Source organism: Grampus griseus (assembly GCF_964374135.1).
Source record: "Grampus griseus genome assembly, chromosome: 2".
NCBI classification, from domain to species: domain Eukaryota; kingdom Metazoa; phylum Chordata; class Mammalia; order Artiodactyla; family Delphinidae; genus Grampus; species Grampus griseus.
Genome location: NC_139018.1, coordinates 43806948 through 43825922, shown reverse-complemented (window position 1 = coordinate 43825922; position 18975 = coordinate 43806948). Strand labels below are relative to the sequence as shown.

At 34.9% G+C, this 18975-nt stretch overlaps 1 protein-coding gene across 1 annotated transcript in view; it reads right to left on the bottom strand.

Moving 5' to 3' along the window:
• Positions 1 to 16056: 16056 nt before the first annotated feature.
• Positions 16057 to 18975, bottom strand: part of EXOC5 (exocyst complex component 5) — a 47784-nt gene continuing 44865 nt past the window's right edge. Inside the window, exon 18 of the mRNA XM_082647963.1 lies at positions 16057 to 18497. Coding sequence (XP_082504089.1) covers positions 18309 to 18497 — 189 coding nt within the window. The 3' untranslated portion in view covers positions 16057 to 18308. The remainder of the gene's footprint in view (positions 18498 to 18975) is intronic.

Here is an 18975-nt window from a genome sequence, read left to right as displayed (position 1 = left end):
AATATAAATATAATAGGGAACTTTTAAAAAGAGTTATAATAGGTCTAACAAACAACAGATTTTGTGAATTTGTATGAAAGAGATGTACAAATAATATCTCTAAAGTATACACAAGAAACTAATAACAGGTTTCTTTAGTTAGGGGTAGCAGGGAGACAGAGTCTGAAGTGGGAAAGACATTTACTTGTCTATACTATTTTGTGCTTTTTATTTTTAACATAGAAATTTATTAAATATTTTTATAAATAACCAATAATGCGGTTATTTAAAATTGTGAAAAAGAAAAAAATATATACTGGTTCTTTAAATTTAAAACAAAATGACATTCCAGGACTAACCTTATCAAGAAACAACCTTTTAATAAGATTATTAAAACAAAGTGTTAATTTATGAAAAGTTCAACATTCTATTAAATTGCTAACAAAACACTGAATTACAACCCAACAGGTTGCTTCATTGAATTCATTCATCTACTCCTGGCAAAGACATTCCAAATTTGAACTTAATTAATATTCCTTCTCCTGGTTTCCATAGTTTCTTTTTAAACATGAGTACCAGTAGAAACTGGCAGTAACTTCACCCATGTTCTCAATAATAACCCCCTCTGGCTGTCAATATGTATGAAAAGGAAATTTTTTTCCATACCGAGAAGAGCCCGCATTTTCATGTCTATTGTTTAAAAATATGCTGGTAACATTTCTTTCTCCCTCTTTTTTGTGTATGCAGTTTGACATACTTAACCCTTTCCCTGCCTGTGGTTCTCACAATGCTCAGCTGAAAAATGAACGTTCAAGAGTAGTGTTGCCATACTGGATCCTAATAATAGCCTCCCATTCTGCCTTCCAGGAACCTCAAAAGAGCAGTGGTAGATGAAACTGATGCCTGACAATTAACTGTTCTGGTAGGAACCAATATCATGGCTTATTGGTTTCTAAATGTAGCTGGGTGCAAAAGACTCTTGTTTCTGTTCTGTTTTAACACCTAAATGAAGGTCTCTCTTGGCCACTGTAAATGGCCTTTATCCTAAGGCCAGGTATTTTCCTATAGCCCAAAGCAAACAGAAGCTGTCTCAGACCTAGTCTGGTACCTCTTCTCTCTGCCTCATTTCCTCTTGGGTCCATGCTTGTCCTTGCTGGGCTGATTGCCCTCCATGAGTCACAATGTCTCCAGCAGTATGCTGCTGGGTTCTGGTTGCATACCAAAACATCTCTGTGTCCACTTTAGTCTAGAATGTTCACCGCTTTCTGCCATGATACTGTTGCTACTTTTAAGATTTTGCTCTTATTTTTCATCTAGCTGCTCCATCTCTATGCATTTGCACATCCTACACTGCTGGTGAAAATATTTCTGCTGACTAAATGGGTCCGTTGAGGTTTACAATAACATTTACAGCCTTCTTGATCTGGGATGAGCTTCATTTTCCTTGGTTTGCACAAATCAGGCCTGGCCACACATCACATCAGCCCCTGTGGTCCCTGCTTGTGTTGCTCTTTGCATTTAGTCCTCAGTGGCCACTGGTGTCAAAGGTACATATGTAGACCCCACCCAAGAGGCCATGGGGTCACTGACCTCTCTGTCTACTTCTCTTTGGTCTTGCTGACAGCCATGGTTATCCCAACAAGTAACCACACAGAGCAGTCTGTTCTCATGGCCAGTACAGGCTTTGTCTCATCCACTACTACTCTAACTTTGAGACTCACTGATCCCTGTATTTTCCCCCCAAAAGGATTATTTACCCAATTTCAATGGGTCTGAAGGAGAAGAATAAACTTGCAAGCAAAGGATGGCCAGAAATACAACATGCCAGGAAACAAAAAGACTATTTTGTTCCTAGTTGTGTGTTTCTCCGGAACTTTCTCCCTTCTCCTATGATTTTAAGTCAAAAGACAAAATGCTGATTTTTAATATGAAAAAAATGTGCGTTGCATCGAAACTGCTGTCTCTCCAGAAAAGGTCCAGGAATAAATTAAAATAGAATTTAAATAAAAAAGAAATGTGCTGGCCCTAAATAGAAAATATCTATATAATATCACCAGAGGACATAAAAACAGATAGAAAAGCATACCATCTTCTTGAATGGAAAGAACTTAATAAACTAAAAATGCCAAATTAATACACCAATGTAGTGCAGTTTTCAATTAGAATCTCAACAGACATGGCAGACATGCAAATTATGCATACCTCCTCTGCTTATACACATACTCCATTGTCCCATCAGACTTCACTTAAAAAACGTAAGTTTAGGGGCTTTCCTGGTGACACAGTGGTTAGGAATCCGCCTGCCAATGCAGGGGACACGGGTTCGAGCCCTGGACAGGCAAGATCCCACATGCTGTGAAGAAACTAAGCCCATGCACCAGAACTACTGAGCCTGCGCTCTAGAGCCTGTGAGCCACAACTACTGAGCCCGCGTGCCACAACTACTGAAGCCCATGCGCCTAGAGCTCGTGCTCTGCAACAAAGAGAAGTCACCGCAACGAGAAGCCCGCATACCGCAACAAAGAGTAGCCCCCTCTCACCGCAAATAGAGAAAGCCCAAGAGCAGCAAGGAAGATCCAATGCAGCCAAAACCAAATAAATAAATTTATAAAAAAAACCCAACACATAAGTTCAAAGACAAAATTATTAAGAATTTCAAGATGATGTCAGCAGAGCACTAAACCAAGTGCAATCCCTTCTGAGTATGGGCCTTGTGTAACTGCACAGACTGCACACATATAAAGCTGATCCTACCATATTGAAAAGAGAAGCTCTTCCCTGCCAACTCTTTTTCTTTATACCCTGATCTGTTTTTTTCCCCCAAAGCACTTATCGCTTTCTAATGTACTGCAGACTTTACTGACTAATTGTATTGATTTGCTTCTGCTGCTAAAAGGTAAGCTCAACAACATCTGGGACTTTGTTCACTGATGTATCCCATGTGCCTAGACCAAAGCCCAGCACATAGGTGTTCAGTAAATATTGAATTGAGTGAATGATAAACCCCTGAGTGCTGATAGGGCCTTTATCCTAGGCTAATAAGACTCTGAGGTAGAGTTGTGCAGTGATTCATTACTGGAAACATGCCATGTTGACTTCTGAACTTTGGGCACCCTTCCATGAAGAGCAAAGGAGACACTGAGGCCTCTCCACTCACACACTTGTATTGCTGCTCTTTTGCAGGTTTGTAAATTGGATCAGAGTAATCTTAAAATGAGTTCAAGTCGTTTTTATTGCCCATCTTTGAATGTGGATCAGGCTTTGGGTCTGGCCTAGCCCAACACTTAGGCAACATTATTACTAACTGGCCTATGAATTCTCACCCACTGGCTCTAAATAACAAAGGAAAGGCTTACTCCCTAAACTCTTCATGTTGGTTCAGGTACTTTTATCCTCTGCTTGTGCTATGAAGGGTCACATCAATGTTCAACTTGCTGCATATTTAAATGTGAAAGGTATGGATTTCTTTAAGAGTTAAGAACAAGTTTGAGAAGCTACCCAAATCAAAATTCATAACATGTCTACTAACAGAGTTGAGCACTGAGCAGGATTACAGGGATTTTCCACTTTTTAAATGTACTGGTTTGTTTTGTGAAAGGATCTGGCTTTGGGGAGTTGCTGGATAGTTTGGGTTCCTGGTAGTTGATAAATCCATTATATTCTGAGATGTACCCTTTGTTTGGGGAAAATTATTCAGAATAGTCTCTTGTTATATGAAAGTAAAAGTTCATCAGTTAATCTTGGAGAAGCATGTGAAGTCGTCAGAAGTCCAAAGCCAGATGTTATCATCTGAGCAGCTTATTTTCCAAGAAATGTAACATGGTGGTGGTTAGGAGTACAGGTACCAATTGCTGACTGCCCATGTTCAATCCTGGTTCTAACTTCCCCTACCTGGGTGAACTTGCTTTAGGTTTCTCCACGCCTCCACTCTTTTAACCATAAAATAATGACAATATTAGTATCTACCTCATAGAGTTTTTGTGTAGATTGAATATAAAGTCATTAAAATAACATCTGACATAAAGTAAATGTTCCATTGAGTGTTAGCTATCATCATGAGGAGTTCTGTTTAGCAACCAGATGTGGTGTTGGCTGTGCTGGGCTCTTGAAGCACTGGAGAAATGCTTTCCTATATGTATATTTAGATAGGACTCTCAGTGTTCCTCTGTGGTGTTATTAAAATGAACTAACTTGGGCTTTGAGAAATCCACTCTACTGTGACTTACCATCTAGTCCCTCTCTCAAATCATTTTAAAGCAGAAAAATGAACGGGCCTTGGAATCAGGAGTGTGGGCATGGGGCAGACAGAGCCTCTTTGAGTCTGGATTTGGCACATGAAAGTTCTTGGAGAGTTTTGTTGATGGGCGTTAAATTAGCCTCAACATCTGGGAGCCTGATAGAAAGTCCATGGGGTCCCTGATATTGAATTCAGGGCACATGAGCCTGAGAAAAATCACTGCCAATGGCAGAGTAAATCACTTTTGCTGCTGTTCTTTGGTTATCCCCCAAGCATGCAGTAAAGCTTTATTAACCTCTACAACCTTAGGTTTGGGGGAATTCTAGGTGTTGGATTGGAATTCTTAGAATTTTAGTATTTTTAAAAAACTGACCTTTTGTAGACCAAGCCAATAAAGCAGGGGTACACTACCTAGATATTTCTGGTTATGCTGCATTGTATATTTCTGTAATGTCTGGAGTATTTAGAGCATGTATATATTACTTTAGAATGAGAAAAGAGAAAAAATATTATATATACACACATGGGTTTTAATCCACCTACACAGGCATTACTCTAGTAGGTCTTATCCTCTGAGGTCATATGATATAAATTATTCAACAAACAGCACAAGCCAGGAGGTGTATTATATCCAGCAAGTTCTAGAAAATGTGCCTTTAGATTTTACATTATTTTTAACAGTACCATTAATGGCTATGAATGCAAAACCAAAGTAGTTCTGTTTCAATTACTTTAAATAACCACTTAATTAGAATATAACTTAAATTCAGAAAAGTGCACAAACTGTAAATGTACTTTTCTATGAATTATTACAAAGTGAACACACTCATGTAACTGTCCCCTGATCAAGAAATAAAACAATACCCCAGGACCTAAGCTCTTGAGCCACCTCCTCAGACACTACCTTTCCTTCCCTTCAAAGGAAGGGAGTGGAGTTGCTGGGTATGCATATGCAGTAGAAAATAGCAAAGTTACCCAAAGAGCAATATATCTGTTCCTACCAGAATTGTATACAAATCCCACTTGCTTCACATTTGCCAATACATGGAATTGTCAAGGCTTCTTAATTTTTGCCATTCTGTGGAATGTGTAATAGTATCTCATTGTGGTTTTAATTTGCAATTCCCTGATAACCAATAAGGTTGAGAATCTTTATATCTATTGGGTGCTGAATATCCTCTTTTGTGTACTGTGATTCAAATCTTTTGCCAATTTTTCTATTGAAATGTCCTTTTCTTAATGATTTATAGAAGTTATTCATATGTTTTGGACACTAATCTTTTGTCAATTATGCATATTGCAAATATTTTCCCTACTCTCTTTGGTCTTTTCAACTTCTTAACTCCCACCAACAAATTTCTTCAAGAATCTTCATGCTTTTAAATCCAGTTCCCCAATCTCTAGCCTCCAGAGATTCAGAGGCTCTTTGTCCTGACCCTCTCACACCTGACTGCAAAGTCTATTCATTTTCTGCCTTAGCATGACTGGGAGTTCCTAATTTATATGTAATTCAAGTTAGAGTTACTTCTGTCACTTGCAAAGATAGTTTTTCCTATTCTATTACAAATATATTTGCCTGTTATTTTTCAGAAGCTTTATTGTTTTATCTTTCACATTTGGGTGCATAAACCACCAAGAATTTGTGTATGGTATTAAGCAGGGAGGAGGGATGGAGATTCATAAATATACTACTCCTCAGCACCAATTTTATCATAAATCAAGTATCTATGTATGTGTCAGTCTATTTCTGAACCCTTTATTCTGCTCTATTGGTCTATTTTTCTACCCTTTTGTCAATATCACACTGTCTTAATTACTGTAACTTTTTAATAAGTGTTGGTATCTAGTGGTGAAAGTTCTCCAAATTTTTTTTCTCTAAGAATATTTGGCTATTGTTGGACCTTTGCATTTCCATATGAATTTCAGAGTCATTCTGTCAATTTCCACAACAAATGAGCTGGGATTTTGATTAGGATTTTATTAAATCTATAGATCACTTTGTGGAGAACTGATTTATAATGTTGAGTTCTGATCAATAAACATGGCCTTTCACTCCCTTTAATTTCTCTCTATAATGTTTTAGAGTCTTATGCATAGAGGTCTTACATGTCTTTCACTAGTTTCATTCTTAGGTATTTGATGTTTTTGTAACAGATAACATTTCAAAATTATCTTCAAATTGTTTACTGGTATAAAGAATAATTTCTATAGTTAATCTGTAGTATACAGATTTTGTAACCTTGCTAAATTCACTTATGATAACTTATCTGTACTCTTTGACTTTCTATGTACATAATCACAGTATCGGCCAATAATGAGTTTTATTTCTTCCCTTCTGCTTTATACATACATACATACATATATATATATACATATAAAATAAGTTTTTTGCATTACTGTATTGGCTAGGATCTCCATTATGATGTTAAACAGAAGTGGTGATAGCAAGCATTTACAGATCTCAGGAAGATAGCTTTCAAAACTTTTACCATTACTAATCAAGGAAGTCATCTAAGCCTGCTTTCTTCACAGGAAAGACTTTAATTAAAGAATAGCTATTTTTAATAGATATAGAATTGTTAATATTTTCTATTTTATCTTGTATCAGTGTTTTTAAAGTTTTTTGAAGAATAACCTTAATCTATTTTTTAAAGTTTATTAGCAAAGAGTTGGTATTATTCTTTTTTTTGTTAAGTTTTTTTGGCTGCGTTGGGTCTTAGTTGCTGCACGCGGGATCTTTGTCACGGTGCGTGGGCTTCTTTCTAGTTGCGGTGTGAGGGTTTTCTCTCTCTAGTTGTGGCATGTGGGCGTGTGGGCTCTCTAGTTGTGGCGTGCAAGCTCAGTAGTTGTGGCACGCGGGCTTAGTTGCCCCGCGGCATGTCGGATCTTAGTTCCCCAACCAGGGATTGAACCCGCATCCCCTGCATTGGAAGGTGGATTCTTTACCACAGGACCACAGGGGAAGTCCCGCTTCAGTTTTCTTTTTAATGTCTTCAGAATATGTACAGAAGTTTCCCTCGTCTTTCCTGAGATAATATTCGTGCTCTTTTTCTACTTGATCAGTCTTGCAGAGGTTTATGTTTCATTAGTCTTTACAATAAAGCCAATTTTTGTTTTTGTTGATCCTCTGTTTTATATTTTATTTTCTGTTATTTTCCTTCCTACTTTCCTATGTGTTTAATTTGATGCTTTATTCTAACTTTTTGAAATAGATTTAAATAGTTGTTTTCTGCTTTTCTTCTTTTAAATACATTCACATTTAAGTCTTTAAGTGTTTCTCTATGCACTGCTTTGGCTGCATCTCACAAGTTTTGATAAGTTGTATTTTTACCAGTCAGTTCAAATATTTTCTAATTTCCAGTGTAATTTTTTTGACTCCTGAGTTATTTAGAAATAGTTTATTTTTCAAGTGTATGAAAATTTAGTAAACTCTTATTTCTAACTTTATTCCACTACAGTCATAAAACATACTCTGAATAATTCCAAATTTTTGAAAATTGTTAGGACATTATAGACCTAGCACATAGCCCATTTTCTAAATTTCCATGTGCACTTGAAATGAATATGTATTCTGTGGTTATGTATGACTATCATTTACTTTTTTATAATCTCCTTTACAGAAAAATCAAAATATTACAATCTATTTTAAAAACACATTTCTCTGTACTGATGAAAGTTAAATGTGTATTAAAATTAAAATATTTACTAAATATAATCACAAAATTTTAATGAAATTTGTATCCACAATTTTCTTAAACAAAAATATTCAATATTCTGTAAATGATCTCTTTTGATCAAAGCCATTAGTAATCACAATGAAAATAATTTTATTTCATTGTGTTAAAAAATTGCTAAAGCAGAGTAAAAGGCATCTGATAAAAGGATGACAATGTGTGAGTTTTGGGGTTTTTTTAAATCAGATTCAGAAATAAATTACCTCTAAAGGATTTTGCTAATCCTTTGGTTAACTATTACCCTGCTTAAGACAACTCAGTTATGTCATACTTCCAAAAGATCCAAAAATTTGCCTTCAAAACATGTCTGAAATCCATCAAATACAATTAATTTGTGGTATATCCATAATTTGCAATTATACTTTACACATACTACTGCCAAGGAGTCATTTGTTAACCTTAATGAGATAAACATGCTTTCTTTGGGATTACAGTTAAATATGATGGCTAAGAACTGTGTTATAGATCTGCAGTGTCTTCCCATAAGAAGATACTTGACATCCTCAAGGTTAAAGGTTAAAATTCTGGTTCAGAATCGGGAAGCATTCCTAGCATATAAACAGTCCAACTATAGGAAGTCATACTTCACAGCTTAAATTTTCTAGAGGACTGGAGTCATGCCATTTGAGTCTACCCATTATATCCATACACTAAAATGCTAGAAAGCTTTCTTTTTTGCTTTAAAAACAAAAACTCAACAACTATACATTATCAAAGTATTATTAAAATTTCAAAATCATTCCTCTGTTTCAAAGCCATAAAGAAGGGATGTTTTTCTTCTCCCACCATTTCTAGTATTTCTGAAAAGATGATGATTAAAAAGTTTAAAAGTTTTACATGACCTTAACCAAGTTCTCTTGGTGAGAAAATAGATGTTCTTCCAGCACTCACTGACATTCCCCCTAAACGTACTTTTGCTAATGTATATAATGTAAGTAAGTAATGTTGGTATTCAACAAGATATGTAAGCTAAGAATCTTGGAATCATATTTGATTCCCTCTCTTCCTTGCCCTCCACATCCAATAATCAACAATAGATAAGTCCCATTGGTTTAATCTTCCAAGTGTTTCCTGAGTCCATCACTTCCTCTTCATTCCTGTGCTACTCCCCCAGTTCAGGCCCTCAGCATCCAGATTAATGCAGTAGCCTAGCTTCTGCTCTCTTCTGCCCTCTCACCCACGGCACACATTCCTATCAGCCACCTTTTTAAAGAGTTGTTCATGTCATTCACCTACTTAATCATTAATGGTTGGTTCTCTATTATTTTTATGATAAAGCCTAAACAATTAGCATAGCATTTAAAACTCTTAATAAACTAACCCTGACCCAAATATTCCAGGCTTTACTTGCCTTTCTGACAGACCACATACCCTAAGCTCTACTCACATTCAGTGAATACACCAGTGACTCATGCACCACACCTTTGCAAGTGTGAGTCACATCTACCTGGAATGCCCCTCTACCTGTTCTATTTCCTGAAATGCTCCTTGACTTTTAAAAGTCTAGTGTGAAATCTTCTTGGAGATAACAGAACAAAGTGGTTAAATCACTGGCTCTGGAAGCCTGTGGTTATAGTGTGAATTCTGACTCTATTATTTCTTAGATATTTAACCTCTGTCAAGTTATCTAACTTCTCTGTGCCTCAGTTCCCTCATATGTAAAATGGGGATAAAAACAGTACCTACCTCCCACTGTATTAAGCACAATAACAAATGTATTATTAGCAAGGTGTCTGACACATAATAGGTGTTTAATAAAAGGTAACTTTAATAGTTTTAATTATCTACCCTCCCCACCAGCCCACAATTTAGTAACAGCTCCTTGTGGATTCTCACAGTACTTGGTTCCATGCTACTGTTATAGCACTTATAGAATACTATCATTGGCTGCATACATTAACTTTCTCACTAGGCTACACTCTTTAGGGCAGGATCTTATTACTTAATCTTAATATCCCTAACTTCTAATACAGTACCGGACAAAGGACAACATTTCAATAAATGTTGGTCAGATGAAAAATGAGCCAATGAGGTGATCCCACATAGGACTGGAAATACCTTCAAAAAGCTGATAGAAGTGGTGAGGATGAAAACCACAAATGTCTTTTCTCCCCACTTTACAACACTCGCACAAGGTCACATAATTAGCAAGTGACAAAGCCAAGATGCACATCTGCCATTTGTCTGATTCAAGAGCCTTAGCTCTTAATCAAAGTGGTATACGGTCACTGAAAGCTGGCAGCACTGGAGGAGGATCTAGCTCTCAGATACTCTCAGTGGGCTCAGACATGACTTCTTAAGCTAATCCATTTCTGACATCACTATACATTCTCAACAGAATGCCTGCATTTGGAATTACAGAATTTTAGCCTTAGCAGTGATCAGAGAGCACTAACAAGGAAACTGAGGATTAAGTACTTTGCCCATATATAGACTCCTATTTCAAACGAAGTTTAAGATGTATTAAATCCAGTCTAGATACAGACTCCTTTCTCATATAAAGCTGATCTTACTTAAATATATTTTTATTTGCTGGCCTACAAAACAATTTTATGATCATTTTTTCTTTGAATTTTATTAGCAATAGAGTACCAATATCCTATTGGTATTTAGTCCTTAATGGTCAGATTTCCTTTCTCAGAATCAGTTTCTCTGATGTACTCTATCATTAAGTAACAACTACTCATAGTAGCAAGGCCACGTATTATAGAAAAACATATGATATGATTTCAAATTTAATTCCTTAAAATATAAGCCTCGTGTTTTTGGCATAAACACTTTACCCTTCTCAATTCAGCTTTATTAATTTGATCACTACAATAAAAGAAAATACACCAAAAAAAAAAGTTGTTTCTGAATGATGAAATTATGAGTAATTTTTATTTAGATTTTTAAAATCTTTACATGTTTTCTGTAATGACTGTTTTCATTCCCCCAACCTGTCCTAAAGCCAAAGCCTCAGACGCTGAGTGGAGTGAGGAAGTCCCCCTCCTGCATGGGGGAGGAGAGAAATACAATGTGGGGTACTGGAGCTCAAATGAGGTGAAAAGGGTGTCACACAGTAAAGTGTGTGTGTATGTAAATTTAAAACATTATACACGTATATACACACATAAAGCCCTAGAGCACCATCCACCGAGGAGTGTGGCACCGATATCTCAATTATAAGCACATCTCATGCACAAATTATAGTTTCTAAATACCAATTTCCACTAAAAGGCAGAGAAACAGCTGATTCCAAAGATGGGGCAGGCAAGTACAAGGTAAGTTTGGAGAAACCTGTGTGCCCAAATGTAAGAAAGTACTTAAAAAATGATGGCAACTTGTCAAAGGACAGAGGAGCCAACTTGAAAGGGCTCCCATTGACCAAATGGGGGATGATTTGAGATTCAAAATAAATAACAGATTATAATCCATTGACTAGAAAACCGTGAATTCATAGATATTAATAACCTGAAATTTTGATTAGGAGCAGGATATATACATAGCTTCAAACTACCTCCTCACAAAATACTTACAAAGGGAGGAAGTAACTTTACAGTGAAGAAGCCTGATAGGTAGTACCTTAAGCAAGTGATCAAAATGAGTATCATCAGAAATAGTGCACTGAAATTGTGCACTACCTCATAGGATGCAATGAGAACACAGAATTGCTTTTGTAATACCCCTGCCAAAAAAGCAACTGGAATCTATTCACGAGGAAACAGATAAACCAAATTTAGGGACATTTTACATAATAACTGGCTTATAATCTACAAAAGTGCCAAGGGTAGTAAAAGTCAAGGAAAGACTGAGGAACCATTCCAGAGTGAAAGAAACTAGAGACACTACAACCTAAGACAACACATGATTTTGAAGTGGATCCTTATAAAACATTATTGGGACAACTGGTGAAACCTGAATGGGGTCTTAGGATTAGATGGGAGTAATATATCAATGTTAATTTCCTGATTTTGATGGTTGTATTGTGGCTATATAGGAGAATTTCTTCTCTTTGGAAATACAAAAGTATTGCAGGGTGATGGGGCATCATGACAGCAACTTACTCTCAAAGTGGAAAAATTTTATTTGTACCATATTTACAACCTTTCTGTAAGTTAGAAATTGTTTCGAAAATTTTTCTTTAAAAAGCAGAAAGCAAAAAAATGAATCAATAGATTATTATTCTTAAAGAGCTGATAAAGGAATTCAATGATTAAAAAAACAATTTTAATGACGAAGTCTGTCCAGTTCCTGGGTCCACTGTGCACATATATGTTCTTCAAAACTGTTTTAGTTTTGTGTCATTAATTCACCCAGAAATTCTTCTCACACATGACTTTCAGAATCTTAAACACACACACACTCACACACTCTTCCTGTTAGTTAGGATAGCGACATGTTCATAGGTGCTGTTCAGTAGAGAGAAGCTCTGTGAGTTCTATTTTTATCAAACAAAAATGTTTGTAAGTATTACTATAAAAATAACTTCTCCCCCTTGTGGCAAAAATTGAAAATACATTCTGAAGAATCCTAATATAGAGGCACTTAGTATTATTCGTTATAAAGTATTTTCATATAATTTTATGTGAATCCTCTAGCACACAGCATTTGCAAACAATATATTTAAGAGGTAGTTTCACAGTTTGCTTTAGTTCAGCATTGTCCAGATTCTATTTGGATAATATTCTCTATAGCAAAAAGCTGCAGGTTTGATAGACTGCCACAACAAAATGCCAGAGTTCAAAGAAACCAAATTTACCCACAGTATAAAGATTAAAATGACACGCAGGTAAAAAGGGATGGCCCCATTCCAAGGCACCTGCCTATTTAAGATTACAGGGGCATCAAGAAGGATTCCTACCTCTCAAAGTTTAATCTAAAAAATCTGAAAGTCCACCATTGGAGATTAATTCCTTGGAGTTGGTTCCATCCAATCTTCAAACTTAGTTTATTAATATGAAGATACTCTGGAAGAAAGACATTTTCCTTCATTTAAGATTGCCAATGGTGAAAACAAAAGAAGTCACTCATCTGAGTATAAATTAACTCATTCCAGATTCTTATCCCTATTCTTACCCCTCCATACGTCTTCCTATTAAGTGACCAGTCACTGATAATTCTATGTTTTATTGACCTTCCAGTGATTATAAAGTAATTTAAGTGGTTTTTGAAAGTAAACTTAATTCCAGTTTCAGACTTTTAAATTAAAAGTGGCTCAGTTGGATACTGTCTCTTCAACACAGTAATATAGTGTCTTGGCTAAAATGAATTATTGACAATTTTAATACATGGTGCACAGTACATATTAATATAGGAAAATACATGTTAGCAGCAGCATAATGTTGACCATGTTCTAATCCATTCCACCTGCTCAAATATTAGTAAAAATAATTATATATTTGTAATGCATCACTGCTGTCTAGTGCAAATCTATGCCTTCTGAATAAATGACTTTCCTCTGAGCTTGTTTGCTGTTTGGAGTATGACTGTTATATATTCATATTTAAATTAGCTTTGTATGGTGAGGCAGACTGCAACCTTCTAAACCACTTAGAAAATGAGCAAGTATAGTTAATTACCTGTCTCTCCGCCACAAAAGTGTTATTAATCACAAGAACTGAAGTTTAGTGTTACCTCCCAGATAACAATGTTAAAGTATACAGGGCCTAGTTTAAAAATATCAGTCTTGTTAAGCCCAGGGTTATCAACCCAGCTGCTTCAAATCACCAATTAAAATTCTTACTCTCTAATGTGTCAGGTTTCTCTCCTATATACACTTGAGGATTGTTTCTCCCCTAAATTTGGAAAGAGAAAGATTGATCAGTGGTAAGAATAAAAGTTAAGAGTTAAGGCAATTTTAAAAAGATTAAATATGCAATATTTGATTACATAAAAATGACCCCTATTGCTAATACATAGAGTACATTTTTCTCCATGTTTTCACTCCAGCATTAGCCATTTAAAACTACCAATGCACTAAATAAACAACAGAATTGGCAAACTTGTGACATTAAAATAGTCTGTTTTTGAAGGTAGAAATACTGATTTCTTCATATCTTTCAAGGTAGAGTTGTCATTCACTCCCATGTTACAAAATATGGTACAAAATACCTGAAGTCTTTCTGTTGCAAAAATTACTCAAACAGTATTATGATTATGCAAAATAACTCACTAAAGAACTTTTTGATGGAAAGATTTCTAGTAGGTACACACTTAATATTCAATTAAAATTTCATGACCACTTATAAAATTTTAAAAACCAAATTTTATAAAAGTATGACCACACACCGGACACATTACGAAAAAGTCTAACAGTAAATCAGATATTAGCCCTGTATCTCAACTTCATAATCTAAACACTACAACGAGAACCAAACATTGGATGAAAAGAAAATTAGACTAAGCAAAACTAATGAGCCTATCAAACAATATTTTATGTTGCATAAGGAGAACAGTGTATAGAAGATAAAGTGTGAGAAACATTCAGGTTTCTATCTGAGTCTTTTACTTAGCTGTAGACCTTGAGCAGATCTACTTAAAACTTTCTGTGCACAGGGTCTGTCAAATGGAGATAACAGTACCCTACTCCTAGGGCTCCTTTGAAACCAAATGAGATAATATATGTAAAGGGCTTAGCACAGTGCATGGGACTAAAGTCAATAAATATAGCTATACTTTATTACGCATCAAAAATTTTTAAATGCTATTTTTACTTTATGTAGAATTATTTACAGTAACAATATGGACTGGTCTTTTCCTCCAAAGTACACAACGTATTTCAGGACAGACTTCTTCAAGCAGAGAGAAGTACTACAGGGACTGAATATAGTTAAACTAATTGGATGAAAGCTCAGAATGCTTCATATGTCAAATTCTCCACTAGAAATCACTATGCTTCTAGAAAATATGTCATACTTCTGAGTCAATGGGCAATAAACGGTAATACATAGAATATTTTTGTATTTAAAAAAAAAATTAAACTCCCAAATCTGAGCTTTTAAAGTCACTAACAAATTATGCACCCAGGGAACCTTACTTACTCTCACGTGCAGTTCAAGCATGCCTTAAGCACTACTTCATAAACATGACCACCTTAATGGGTTTTGTGGCATTTCAAGAACAAAAATCTCTTTATCTAGATAGATGTAAATATTTCACCATCATAGATGAGAAAAAGGCATTTTAAGGAAGCAGTAAATTCTCCACTTTGAGTCGATCTACTGGCTAATTAAATTATTTTATGGTGAGTGAGAAGGCTGATATTCAGAGTGATATATTTAAAGTGAAAGGAAAGGGATGGTCTAAAATATACCATGAATTAACTTACTTAGAAGCTCTTTTTAAAACAAGAAAGGTGCTAGGGACTTGCAAACATGGGGATATTCAAAATGAGGCTACTAATAACTGTCTTGAAATAGTCAGATAACCAACTGTCTAAAGATGCAACCAGCCATTATTTAACAATTCCTCATAAGAAGTATTCAGCTACTTTGGTTAGCTGTCATTTTCAATATCATAACTTATAGAAGTTACACTTCCTTCTTAAACCTGTGTTCTATATTTCACTTTCTGTGTTATGAAAACATAATACACTCAAGCTTTTTATCGAGTGTTTCTGCATTTTCTAAAAATGCAGTGTTTAAGAGTCTATTTTCAATTTCAAAACATTATCTAAACATTGCATGTTAGCTCATGTGAAACTACAGAAAATTATAAAGATTTTCCTTATTCAAATGTTGACTAAAGTTACTGATATACAAAGTTCCATTATCGCTACCTAAAATTTTACCATGTGCATATGAAAAACATTTTACTTATTGACCATCTCTTTTGAGCCATATATTTTGAGAATTTTGTAGTGTCCATTAATATGAAAAATACTTTCAAAATGAAATACAATGAATGCAAAGAATGCATACTGCTTTATATAACAAATTTTTTTTCTTAGAGAAAGACAATCTGTTTCTAATTTTGATTATATAGTCAAGTATTTTTCTGCTTAAAAAGGAAGACCTATGCTATGAAAAATAAGAAACATCTTAAAAATTTAAATAAAAAATAATTTATAAAATTCAGTATGTATGTCCTCAAAATGTAAAAATGGAGTGAAATAAAAAAAAACAATTGCAGGGAATTTGTTTATTGAGCATTAATGTTAACACTTCTAAATTAAGTAGTCACTTATGAGTTTTCTTTGTTACTGTCCTGTCAATGGACATAATGGAAAATATTGCACAGAACTCAAACATGGAAATAATAATTAACAAAATATCTAAGCAACAAATATATGTTTTACATTTAAAAAATTAATCCAAACAAAATAATTTGAAGCACTTTTCTGATTTGGAAGTCTTAAAGTGTTCTCTCATGTTTTATTTGATATTTTTTTCCCTTTTTTATTTTTTTACAAATTGACACTGTGTACAAAGAGTTCAAGTGGCCAGTAAAACTACTGCTTTAAAATTGTTGGCTTTAAGTAACAGAGGTATAATTTGAATTCACATCAGAGCTTTCTAAAACGGCAATAGTACAAGCATATGACTTTCTCTAGTAACCAAAACCTGTTCTGGCTTTCCTTTGGCTAAGGAATAGAAAATTAGACAGCCTTCTAAAGCTGCCACAATTTCCTAAAATGCTTTGACAAAAGTTGGCATGCTTCATTTCTCTTGCTTACCCTGATAACACTGGGCTAAATAGAAAATGAAGAAAATTCAGTCAATAGTAACTTAAACAGTAGCTAGCTCGCTCTGGACCTGGAAGTTTGGGTAAAGCTGATGAACATTCAGAAACATATTTCTTTTTCTTTTTTTTTTTTTTTCTTCGGTACGCGGGCCTCTCACTGTTGTGGCCTCTCCCGTTGCGGAGCACAGGCTCCGGACACGCAGGCTCAGCGGCCATGGCTCACGGGCCCAGCCGCTCTGTGGCAGACTGGGGCACGAACCCGTGTCCCCTGCATCGGCAGGCGGACTGTCAACCACTGCGCCACCAGGGAAGCCCCAGAAACATATTCTTAAAATTAGTTTTCCAAAATTAGGCCAAAAAGCCTACATTAAAGGAAAAAGAAAAGTCAAGAATGAGTTGAACATTAAAGTTTATCTGTTCCTGAAGACTATGAAAAACACAATGAAAGCTGAAACACTACATATAGCTAAGAATGCATTCTCACAGAGCAAGTTTATAGTTTTTAGAGTAAAGATATTTCTAAATTTCTGCTTGATGTTTAAAATTTTATAAGTGATTTATTCTGCCACCATATTAAGCCAATTCAATTAACTACATTCAGTAGGAATCGCTTCAGAAATGCCCTGAAAAAGGTAATGACAGAAACTATAGATTTAAAAAGCAACTAGTCCTTGCAAAGTTTATTTTGAGACTTAGAATATAATGCTAACTATCAATTCCCAATTCCTCTTAAAATAGAAGACTACCTGCATGTTTAGCCATTCCATCTTATTCCAGTTTTGCATAAAGGTAGAAATCTTAAAGGACTGCATTGTTGCTAAACACTGTCAATACTTCTCATATGCACCATTTAGACCACACCTCATTTTTTTACTTCCCTTGTAATATTAAAATAATGAATAAATATGGTCCTTTAATTAAGATCCTCCACCTTATCTTAAGCAAAATATAAAATAAGGTAATTTTATTAATTTCTTGCTAGTATTGGCTTAAAAATCTGTTTACCAAATAAGAAATTGTAAACATTTAAGTTTTTTTTTTTACCCAGAAAGCAGATGTATTCTGATCCACTGCTAATACCTACATAAAACATTTCATCATTTTAGTTTTGTTTATAACATTTTTCTTGGAATAGTATTATTGTTGTACCTCAGAAAAATCCAATCAACCAACTACAAAAATTATGCCCAATTGTTAATTAACCTTCTGAAAGAAGCAGAAAGTTCTCTAGGAAAACCTAAAATAACCTGATTCACAATTACCAGTGCTGAAAAGGTCACTGAAAATTGATAAATAATAAATGTAGTTTTGCTGGATTTTACCCATCTTTAGTGCAAAACAGGATGGTGAAATTTCCCAATGGACTATGTTAAAGAACATGAACCAGAACACTGGTAACATCTCATTTGCCTTCTGACACTAACATTTTCCAGGATGAAAACAATGACATATAGCTTTACAGAGTTTGAAATTTATAAGTTCAAAAACGGAATTAAAATCCAACTTAAGGGAAAAGAGCAAAATATGCTTAGTAGTGTCCAAATTTCAAATAAAATCTCAAGGGTAAGTATGGCTGCTGTTTTTCTAAACAGTCATTTATCAATAAAATGTTGGCTGTGTCATAAGAAACCGCCTGTGCTTTCTATCAACCAAGGCCTGCTGAAGTACAACACACTGCCCTTGTAAATTCAACCTCAGCTGAAATGTCGAGCAAGGCGGGCAGATCTATAGTCAGCACGAAGTTGTACGAAGGAGTGAAGAATGTTCTTGTCCAGATTAGCAAGTTGTTCTCCTGAGCAGACTTGCTTTAAATTATCTGGGTTTACTACCAGAAGATTGCAAAGTGCATGCAGAGTATCAAAAAGCTGTAATACCAGAGGAATCTGAATTGAGATAAGGGAAGGAAAAAAATAACATTGAAACAAGATAATGTTTAGTTTTACAATCAGTTTGTAAATTCTCCTCACTTACATACTGTTATTCAGTTCAATGTTAGAATTTTTTAAAGTTCCTGAAGCGTTAAAACTCAAATATTTCAGACATTATAAAACTCACTATAATCTTTTTGAAAAGATTCATATTATGCCAATTTTCTTAAATAGTAATAATCATTTATACTTTTGTAAACTAGGATTAGTTATCATTGATTTAGCAGGTTTCTTAAATAATTTAAACATTAAGGGAAACTGATTTCAGAGAGATGTACATGAAGAAAGAACATATTTTCCTGATATCTGATATATGCAGCATTAGTCATGGGCGTTATTTAATAAGGTCATTCGGACTATGGAACTGAAATATGGCCTTGTCTAAAATAAAGCTCAAAGCAAAAATGTGTTAATATTGAAAATATGACTGCAG